Source organism: Halyomorpha halys, unplaced genomic scaffold, assembly GCF_000696795.3.
Source record: "Halyomorpha halys isolate HHAL.00 unplaced genomic scaffold, Hhal_1.1 Scaffold1636.1, whole genome shotgun sequence".
Lineage (NCBI taxonomy): Eukaryota > Metazoa > Arthropoda > Insecta > Hemiptera > Pentatomidae > Halyomorpha > Halyomorpha halys.
In genome coordinates, this window is record NW_027106826.1 from 93031 (window position 1) to 104658 (window position 11628).

General features: G+C 35.3%; 1 protein-coding gene across 1 annotated transcript in view; it reads right to left on the reverse strand.

Annotated features, from left to right (window-relative positions):
* The window catches only part of LOC106690276 (uncharacterized), a 66309-nt gene that overhangs the window by 39061 nt on the left and 15620 nt on the right, over positions 1-11628 (reverse strand). Inside the window, exon 4 of the mRNA XM_067045127.1 lies at positions 2582-2693. Coding sequence (XP_066901228.1) covers positions 2582-2693 — 112 coding nt within the window. The remainder of the gene's footprint in view (positions 1-2581; positions 2694-11628) is intronic.

Below are 11628 nucleotides of genomic sequence, written 5' to 3' on the forward strand. Positions count from 1 at the left end.
TATATATATTATATGTGCTTTGTTACGGTCTACGTCAACGATCTGGCAGCGATCTCGTTATTGTTGTAGGTCTCGTTAGAGAATGGCGTGGGAGGAGAAAATTGAGTATAGCCACAGCTAAGATTCAGGTCATATTTATAAAAGGTCCCATTGACATTGAAGGAGGGGGGATTTGACTGGGTGAGGAGGTGACGTACCTCAGGTGTGAGGATAAGAAGACAATTTGACGCCACTCCTCATCTGGCAGGAATTAGGTACCCTGTCAGGATGAACATCTTCTCAGGTACACATCCCCAGCATGAAGCCAGAACCTTATGTAGGATCAAAATAGGAGACGGGACCTCATTCTCAAGAAGGATGTCGTTAATTACGAAGTAGAGAGGCAGGGGCTAGTAGCGCTACCGGAGGTATGTAAGATAATATCCTCCGAGAGCGGATTGACGAGACCCCATACCTATAGAATGAGTTACAGCGGGAGGGTCCTGTTGAAATTAAAAATGATCGGTGGCTGGCGAGCCAGAAGGGCGTCACTCAGAGGGAGGTCTTCCATACCGTCCATCAAAGACTGAGAGCGGGGTAGTTCTTCCCAGATTCTACCCAGATCCCAGCCGGTGGAAGAAAGTGGTTGACCCGATGCACTATACGTTGGGAAGGGCTGGACCACTCACGATCGGAGAGCCACCATTATTAGAAGATGAAGCCGAAGAAGCAGACGTAGACTGAAACCAGGATGGCAAGACCAGGCAGCAAAGGGAGGCAATACAATATAATAAAAGCTTAGGAAAAACATGCTATTCGTCTATTTATGTATGATTTAGTTCGAAATTTGATAGCATACATTATGAAGATCGTGCATGATTGATTATTCATAGTATGATTCGATGTGAAACTGAAAAAAACAATTGTAACCCCTAGTGTCATTTTAGTATGTACACTATTAACTTTATAACTATATCCTGCATCATGTTCATGCTGGTTTCAAAGAATAAAGTTATATTTCTTTTCATTTTATTAGTTTATAATTTATCTGAAAGATGATCTTCCATAATATGTCTATATTATCTTACACAGTGTAAAATCTCTCAAGCTTACTGTATTTCTGAATTTATTTTTCACCTTTGTTTTTTATTCATTTTTCCACATTATTTACTCATACATATCTAAATATAGATGAAGATTTTTAATCAAGCACACTTTTTTTTTTCTTTCTTTAACAAATATTAGATAAAATTAATAAAATGTAAATAGTAAAATTTTAAATAAGTAACAATATATACACATAAAAGTCTAACGTATTCTCGCACATAAGCAATATTCAATTATAATAAATACAACTTCACCAATATATAAAAGGATATAAATGCATGCATACATTAAAATACTGATAGCAAATATAAAAAGTGAAAAATAAATATCTAAAAAACGTAATAAATATAAAATGTAATAGATATAAAAAGTAATAAATATATATGAAACAGTAATAAACATTTAAAATATATCCAAAAAATAAATAAATGATGTACAGGATCCGCCGAGATGAAACTTTAGATGAATGAAACTGGTGGTGGGTGAATAACTTAAAAGGGGATACCCTAATGAAGTATTTCACGCCTGTAATCAATGTGGGTCTTCCCCAACTACTGGGACTCACATTTCATCAACGGGCATTTGGGTTTCCGAGTTAAGCTTGCCACACATCACTTGGCTGCTCCTATTCCCTAATTGTCAAGTTCCAGAGACTACCGTTTACACCTTTTTCACCTGTACCGCCTAAGTAGGACTGAGAGCCATGCCGATGAGAAAGATAGTGCTCTACGTCCTGACGTAGACCGATTTCCCTGAGCTGATGATCAAGAAGATCTAATCGTACAACAAGTGCCTTTGTGTACGGGTAGAAAAAAACTGTTGGTTCCACTCACTTCTCCCATGGTGAACCCTACTTGTCCTTGTTGTAGAAGCTACACTGTGAGAACGCCGAATAGGGTAGAAGAGGACAATCTAAAGAAGAGCAAACTGTTTCCATTTCTAAGAATAATTCTGAAAGCTGTTATAATTTCAACAGTGGATTGTAATGCAAGTATTCATTGGTTCTCACTGCTGAGAACCGTATTTATCCTGTATGCGGTCATGTGTGAATACTGTGCTGTCGACACATACTTGGTCACTATTGAGTTGATATCCAAATTTGTCATAAAAACCTTGATCACTCAGGTTGTGGTATTGATAGTCAATGACCAAATTGAATTGGTGGACACTCATATTTATTTTGATACTATTTGATGAGTGGAAGGCCGATATTATATTTTTATGATACACACGGTGATAGATCTGATAGATTCGCTTCTAGTGAGCTTCACAATATGATTACGGCTAACAAAGGAAATACCATAACTTTTCTTGTTATTTGTATCCTTTAATATAGTGTCCTTTTCTTTAATTAGTTATCGTCTAAAATTGTTCCTGAGGAAGTTTTTGTAAGTATTAACAATAAAATCTCTTGGTTATTTACTAAAACCTAGTTAGGATAAACTAAAACTGTTTTAATTAACAAGGAATTAATCGAATATTACAATTCATTTACATCGGGTATTAGGTTCTTGTAGATTATGACCATCTCTTAGCATTTTTTTTGAATGCACTAGAGCTGCCATCAAAGTAAAATAGAGGACCACAACTGCTAACGCGTCCATAACCTGTAAAAAAAAAAATAAAATAATTTCGTCTTACCTATAATACGCTAAAATTCATTAAAACATATTTCATGAAAAAAGACAATGTATGTCATACTTATGATTTATACTAAGATTCATCTTAGATAAAATGATTTCGCATTCATTGAATACTGGTATGTTACCAATTTTTACAATAGGGACACAATTCAGAAGGCAATAAGAATTTGGTACAAAATGCTCCTCTGCTTCTTTATAAAGCTATTTATTGTGTCTATATGTCTAACAATATATTATGAAACATGAATTTTTTAGAGCACTACATATTAATTTTGTGATTTTTCGAAACTGCTTTACACAATGTGGCTCGTATTATTGCCCCCCCCCCCCCGAACCCTTTGTTTCTTCATTCAGAAATGTCTCGCTTTAATATTTCTTCCCTTGTTCACCAATTGCAGACCAATTGCGGATTAGTTCACAGCGGAGCCTCGGAATCAAAATAAAATCGAGATCAGGAGGGATCGAACACACCCACTCAGACTGTCCAGTCTTTCCAAACTCTGTCTCAGTATCTCCTAGAGTTAATTACCAAATTCTCTTATAGTTCATATTTCTTAGTGTTTTTATTACTACTAGCAATGAGAGACTACTCGGACTACTTCTTCCTATCATCAGGTCTATCGCGAGGAGTGTTGAGTGTGAGTGCGCTCCAAGTGCGTGTGACAGATTACAAGCCATCATTCTCTGCCTCAAGAACGCGATGATCCTATCCACGGTGGGATGCTCGTTGCTCGCGTGTTATATCTCAAATTGCCGCCTAGTGACGGGGTCTCACGCTCGGAGCGCCAATGTGGAAAAAATCACGGCCGATTCTTCGTCCAAGGCGAGGGCGGGGAACGATTCGACTCCCTCCTCCACCTCTGCTAACTTCGACGAACATTTACTGCCGGACGATTGTCGGGAACCGAAGAATTCTGAATGATAAAATTATCCGCAAGATGGTTGCCGCGGTTCTTGACATTGGACCATAAACGCGCCAGATGTCTGAATAAATTCTGGCCCGTTTTCAGCGCAACCAACAAGATTTCATGCGCCAGTTTGTGACCACAGATACAACTTGTGGACCTAAGTACTATACCCCAGAGACAAAACAGCAGTAAAAGCAGAAGAAACATGCTGAGTCACCACCACCAAAAAGAGCAATGGCAGTACATTCTGCCGAAATCAGTTTTCGGGAATGCAAAAGGCATTTTGTACATAGATTATCTTCCTACTGGTCAAAAAATTACAGGGAAATACTATGCGAACCTCCTAGACCAAGTAGTGGGAAAAAATACGCGAAAAAAGGCCTGGTTTGGCAAGGAAAAAAGTCATCTTTCATCAGGACAACGCTCGTCCGCATTCAAGTGCTATTGTTACGGCAAAACTTCATGAAGGCCTGACAACTGAGCGGGATGGGGGTGGGTCCCAGAGCGCTTGGTTAAGAAGGTTGAGGATTCGATTTCCACCAGGGCTGGTCAATATTTATTTCGCAGCGGCCTCGAGATACGAACCTTGGCATTTCCACTCTGGGGTTGTTAGGTCCTCAATGGTGGACTTGAGCAAAAAAAAAAATTCATGAACTGTGGTACGAATTGTTGCCACATTTACCTAATTCTCCTGATTGGGTACCATCAGGCTTTCATTTTTTCCCCAAGGTGAAATTTTCCCTAGGTGCACGGAGATTTCCTAAAACGGGAGAACTGACTGCCAAATTGGATTTTGCAGGCCTAGAGGAATCTCGTTGTCGAGATAGGATCAAGGCATAAGAACATCGCTGGACCAAATGATCTTCAGGGAGACTACGCTGAAAAATAACAGCAGTTTCACCGAGGTACACTTCTTTCTGGTACATTCCGAGAACTTTTCAAACCAGCCTCGTATATTCTATGGGACTTGGGGCTAGTGATCTTAATGTGATTGGTATGCCAGTTGAAAAAAAGGGAAACCTATGAAGGTATTGTAAAGGCGTTAACAGATCATTTTAGTTTAAAGAAGAACTTGTTCATAGACAGGACCTGTGGTTCATAACTTACTATCGGATAGCTCAAGTTAGTGTGTTTATAAATGGCTTATGTAACATGGCAGGTCGTTGCGATTGGACTTATAGCTGCTGCAAGGTCAGTTAAAGTGAAGTTATGGTCTAATTAAAGTTCGTTAGAGGTTTGTATGATAAAACAATTAAGTGCTTAACTGCAGCTACGTGAGATGACACTTAAAGAAGTTATTGATAGGGTTCCTCAGATGGAGAGGCTATGGAGTATTCTTCCAGTTATCGATTAAAAATGTCCTCAGAGAAAAACTGCAGTTGTCTTCCGTTGAAAAATCTCTTTCAATTATTGGCAAAGGAAATATTTCAGCTGACTTTATGCTAATAGTGGCTTAGAATCTTTGACTGCAAAGTTTACAACTTTCATAACCCACTTTGGGAGGATTTATTCTAACCTTCGGTATAAGTAATCCCTTAAGACCCCCTAAACCGCTGGATAGTCTCTGGGAAGTGGTGGGTGTGGATATTTTAGAGAATAAATTCCAGTATTACCTAATAATTATTATGTTTTTTTCAATTTTATTGAAATTCCCACATTAATTAATATCTAAATCTAGGAAAATATAAGGAGTTCCTGAAAGAAGCAAAAGGGAAGCATGAGATCTACATCGATAAACCCGTCTTCTACTTCAATTAAATGTGGGTAAGTGGGTTCATGTATAAGACTGAAAAAGTATGGAGTAGTATAGGGATCATATAGTTGCAGCCCATGGTAAAAGATATTGACGGAAAAGAACAGTCTTAGTTTCTGTATTAATGCTAGTTTAAAGAAGTTAGGCCGAATGTGGACGACAACTGATCGAATGTGACAGATAGTTGAGGGGTCATAAGAAAAGAGATTGCTGCGATGCACAAAGTTACTCCACGAGAAGTATCGGTAACGAAACAGGTGGAACACCGAACTCGCAGTGGGCGACTTGTCAGTAAACTACTGTTGCGACGAGCTTATCATAGCAGAAAGGAGATTTGGTGAAATCTGACTGAGTCGTGTAGGAATGCACATGTGTGGGAAGAATGTTTATGTTGAAGTTAATGGTTATGTTGAAATGAAAAATAGTTTATTATTCTGGGACTAGGTCCCTTTAGAACAATTAAAAGGTAATTTTAATTTTATTACATATACTGGTCAAAAACAGTGAGGCAACACTTAATTACATCCTATATTAAAATGGTATATAAATAATTTTAGATAGAGATAAAAAAAAAATAAAAAAAAATAAACTGACTAAATACATAAAAACAAAACAAAAAGATAGTTACATCTGTACTATTATAATTACGAGAGATAGTTGACCATGGATGACGTACGAAGAGAAGATGGTTGGGGATGCGGTCAAAATCAAACACAAATAAGTTGGTGTAACCTATTTAATTGTGCCAACGTTTTGGCTAGAGTTTCTAGCCTTCTTTAAGGCTAAGAACAGAACAAGATAACAACCACAATAAGTATAGAAACTAAAAAATAAAATATATGTATAAATAGCTGACCGTAAAAAGTGATTTATAGGAAGATGGTCAGGGTTGCGGTCAAAGGAGAAACAAAAATAGTTTACAACTATTTATTTTCCTGTATAGGAAGATGGTCAGGGTTGCGGTCAAAGGAGAAACAAAAATAGTTTACAACTATTTATTTTCCGACGTTTAGCCCCACTTTGTAGGGCTTCATCAGGGCTAGAAAGAGACAAAATGATACAATGACAAGAATAAAAATAAGTAACAATAAATAAGTAATTAAGTGAATAAAAATAAGTAACAATGGCAAGAGTAAAAAATTTTAATATAAAAATACGTAAAATATACAGTTAAAAAATACAATACAAACATAAAACAAAAACAATACGGGGAAGGAAAAACAAATTGAGATTAAATAAACGTCATGAAAAAATAATAATTATACATAAATAAGTAATAATAAAGATATAAAATGATAAAAATGAACAAAGAAAAAGTCAAGACACCTACCTGTTCAGAGCAAACGGGTGAACAGTAGGCAACAATAAAGCGGAAGCGTGGAGGAGTGCGGAACAGGCTCCTGCCACCAGCTGTTCAACGGTTTTATTTCAATTTAAAATACGTCGCGTATACAGGAAGTAGTGATAAAGATATGACGAAAAATGAAAAGTGATAAGAGAAAGATACAGAAATATGATAATAATAATAAATATAATAGTTTTTAATTTAGGAATTACTAAGTAAAATTAGAATGACATATATAGTTGCTAATAATACGAGATAATACTGAAGAAAATAATACAATACAGGATATAATAACAATTATTGTAAAAGAAGTAACTAATAATAAGTAAAAGTAGAAAAAAAAATGATAACCACTGTAATAATTATATATAATGAAAATAATAATTTATCTACACTGATAATAGTATTAGTAAAGATAACAGGAGTAACATGAAAAAACAAAGTGAAATAAGGTAATTTAAAAATCGGAAGTGAAAGTTTACAAAATAAAATAAAAATATATATAAAAGTACAAGGTGAGATGTAGAAAGAAGTACATAAAAAGATTAAAAATAAATAATAAAGTATAGAAATAAGTGAAAAAAAAAATGATGGAATGTTAACAATATAGGTGAAGATAATGATAAGTTAAAAGAAACATGAGAAATACCAGCTTACCAAAAACAAGACAAAGTAAATGTGAAAGAAAATAAAACATAGATGAATAACCATAAGTAAATGCAGCGATGGATAATTTAAGTGATTGAGAGCTAACAAACAGGAGAAAAAACAAAATTATAATAGAAAAATGTTTGGTGATGATAACAAAATAGCGTAAAATTATTTAGTCTTAATTAAGTTTAATATATGGCTATATGTATCCGAGATACAGTTTTTATCGATTTTGTGGTTAACTGGAAGGGGTTCAAGATATATATAAATAGATTCTGAGATGAGCCTCTTTTGATAATTTGGAACAGTGTCTAAAATAGTGGTATGGTCAAAATCAAAAGCATGATTAAGTGTGAGGGCATGTTCTGAAAGTTTGGAAGCGGATGAGTTGTGGGAAGTTATAGATAATTTATGTTGAGAGATATGTGATCTGAGGTGGTTTTTAGTTTCGTCTATATATGAAGAATTACAGTTGGGGGAGGAGCAAGGAATCCGGTATACAACGTTAGAGCGGTATTGGAGTGGAATAGAATCCTTGGTATTAGTAAAAAAGTAAGATAGTTTATTTTGAGATTTGAGTCCAAGACGAAGTGAAGGAATTGTTGATGTTAAGAATTTTTGTATGTTGTCAGTGAGAGAGGGGACATATGGAAGGGATCTATAAATCGAGAGTGTGGATGGTGGATGTAGAGTTCGGGGAAGGAGAAGTAGTTGTAGAACGGTTGATGTAAGAGTTTAAAAGTTTGTTTATGATGTAAAGTGGAAAATCATTTGAAAGCAAGATAGTCTTAATACGGTGAATGTTAGTGTGTGGTATTGGGGATCGGGTAATAAAAGGCAACGGTGTATGAAATTTTTGGCAATATTAATTTTTAGATGGTGGAGGTGCTGAGAAAAATAGTTAAGTAGCCTACCGGAGTAAGTGGGTTTGTTACACCAGTCAGTGGACAAGGAGCCGTCATTATTCTTATTAATAAGCAGGTCAAGAAAAGGGAGGGAAGAGTTAGTTTCGGTTTCAACAGTGAAATGAAGGCGAGGGTGGTAAGAGTTAAAAGAAGAAAGGATATGAGGGATTTTATCAGAGTTTAGAATGAGAAAAAGGTCGTCTACATATTTTTTAATAAATAAAATGTCGTTATGGAATAAAGGGATGACAGAATTAAGGAAGTCATTGAGCACAATGTTAGAGAGATCGGGGGCTAGAGAGTTTCCCATGGCGAGACCTGATGTTTGATGAAAGAAATTTCCTTGAAAAGTTAGGTATCCGGATTTGCAACATAGTTCAAGTGATTCAAGATATGAGGTTAAGTTAAGAGTGGTATGTGGCTCTATAGTAGACCAGTTCTTATCAACAATATAGAGTGCTTTGTCGATGGGTATGTTGGTGAAGAGGCTTTCAGCATCAAATGAGAAGTAAGAATGAAGTTGGCGGGAATTCTAAGAGATATTAATTGTTCACGAAGATGGAAAGAGTTGTGGATGTCGTAAGGGTTGTCATGGCTAAGGAACTGAAGAGACGGAAGGAGGAATTGGCTAAGTTTAGAAGATGGAGCATTAATATTGGATATGATGGGGCGAAGGGGGTTGCCAGGTTTGTGAATTTTATGAATTTAAGTCCGTACAAACGAGGAGGTAAAGAATTATAAGAAATTAACTTGTAGTAGGTGGGACGGTTAATAAATTTATTTTGAAGGAGGGTTTTAATATGCTGATTAAATTTATTCATAAGTGGGCGGGTGGGATCACGCGTTGAAGGTAGATAGGTGGATTGGTCAGAGAGGAGTTGTGTAATTTTTTCAATGTACTCAGTCTTATCTAAGATGACAGTCAGGTTTCCTTTGTCAGCTCTAGTAACAATAAGTTGGTCATTAGATTTGAGAAAGGATCTGGTGTGGGATGAATGAATGGTGTGGGCTGATGAAGCCCTACAATGTGGGGCGAAACGTCGGAAAATAAATAGTTGTAAACTATTTTTGTTTCTCCTTTGACCGCAACCCTGACCATCTTATCTGAGCAATCCTATACATAAAAAATAAAATATAAACAGAATGACATAAAATGAATAATTTTACAGAATTAATAAAATGAAGTGATTGAGAGATGTGGGAAATAAAATGTATACATAGGTAATTGAAAAAGTAGGTAAAATAACATAATTAAGGAAAAAAAATAAAAATGAAGTTATATAATGCAATGAAGTATGAACATGTTAGTTATTAATAACTTAAAAATTGAAATATGGAAAGAAAAAGAAAATTGAGAGAAAGAGAATATATGTAACCATAATAATTGATAAAGATGCAAAATATAAGTAAAGTTTAAAAAAAAGAAATAAATAGAAGAAAAAAATTTTGTTTAAAACAACAATAATAACTAATAACGTAGGTAAGGAAAATGGATAAAAGTGGAGAAAAGAAGGGGTGATAAATTAAAGAATCGAAAAAAAGGAGAATAAAACGAACCTGTAAGCTTGAAAATCAAACGCCTAATGGTATACTGCGCCAATAACGGACAAACTCCGAATTAAAAACGCCGTTACAAGAATGACTAAGCGTTTTTTAAGAGGAAAAGTTACGAGAGGATAAAAAATAAAAAGTACAAAATATTTAGTGAGAGGGTGACGACAAATGGTTTTTGGAAGATGTTAAAAAAAGTAATATAGGTACAAGGATAACGAAATACCGGAAGATGACAAAGTGGCATGGGTATTTAAAAAGAGGAAACGTATATAAGAGGGAGACGGCAAATGTGTAAGAAAAAGTTTAAGAAGTGAAATAATACGTTACAAAGTGGGCATAAAAAATTAAATGAATAAAAAAATTAATAAATAATAATTAAAAAATAAATTGAAAAAAATAAAAAAATTATAAAAATTACTTTTTTAATAAATTAACTATTTGTGAATATGTTAATGATAAGTTGTGCTTGACGATTTTTAAATTGACGGAAGAAGGTTCTAATAGGATATAGAGGCTAATGTCAACTGGAAAGAGTGGAATAACGAGCAAATCATTTAGGACAATGTTGGAAAGATAGGGAGCTAGAGGATTTCCCATGGCCAGCCCTCAAATTTGTGTTAAAGTACAACAAATCAATTACCCGACGTACAGAAATCTTATTTCCTATAATTTATTTGCCCCAAGGTTTTAGGGACTTCTAAAAATTCATAAGCCAGATACCCCTGGTTACCTTACCTTCCAGGATCAGTTCTTTAACCAAATTTCAGGGCTGGCTATGGGAAATCCTCTACCTACCTATCTTTCCAACATTGTCCTAAATGATTTGCTCGATTCCGTTATCCCACTCTTTCCAGTTGACATTATTCTTACTAAAAAATATGTAGATGATCTCCTCCTTGTCTTAAATCCTGATTAAATCCCTGACATCTTAACCACTTTTAATTCTTACCATCCACGCCTTAATTTTACTGTAGAAATTGAAAATAATAACTCCCTTCCGTTACTTGACCTCCTCATCATAAGAAACCCAGACAACACCATATCCACTGACTGGTACACCAAACCTACCTACTCAGGCAGACTTCTAAATTACCACTCCCAACATCCTTACCATCAATGAATTGACGTAACCAAAAACCTTATTCACCGTGGCCTTTCCTCTCTGACTCCCATTTCCACTAAAAAAAAAAAAAAACACACACCGCATAAAAAAAAAATACTATTAGCTAATAACTTCCCTCTCCATATCATTCATAAACTTTTACACAACTACAAAAATCGTCCCACCACTTCACCTAAGTATTCACAACCCCTTTCTACCCCCTTATACAGATCACAACCATATATCCCCTCTCTTTCCGACAACATTCAAAACCTCTTACATACTATTATACCTAACCTTCGTATTACCTTCCGACCTCACAACAAACTAAACTAAAAGATCCTTACCCTTCTCTACACCGATCACATATAGTATACCGCATCTCTTACTCCACCCTTAATTGTAATTCTGCTTACATAAGCGAAACCAAAAATCTCTTAAAAGACCGTATAAAACTACACAAATCATTCTGCCTCTAAACTTTCGGAACATTCTCTTTCTTTAAATCATTCCTTCGATTTCGATAAAACGTCTATACTTGCTACAGTTTGTAACCATGACAAAAGGCTCATCTCTGAAAACCTCTATATCCTATTAGAACCTTCTTTCGTCAATTTAAAATCCGACAAGCACAATTTATCATTAACATATTCACAACTAGTTAATTTATTAAATAAAATA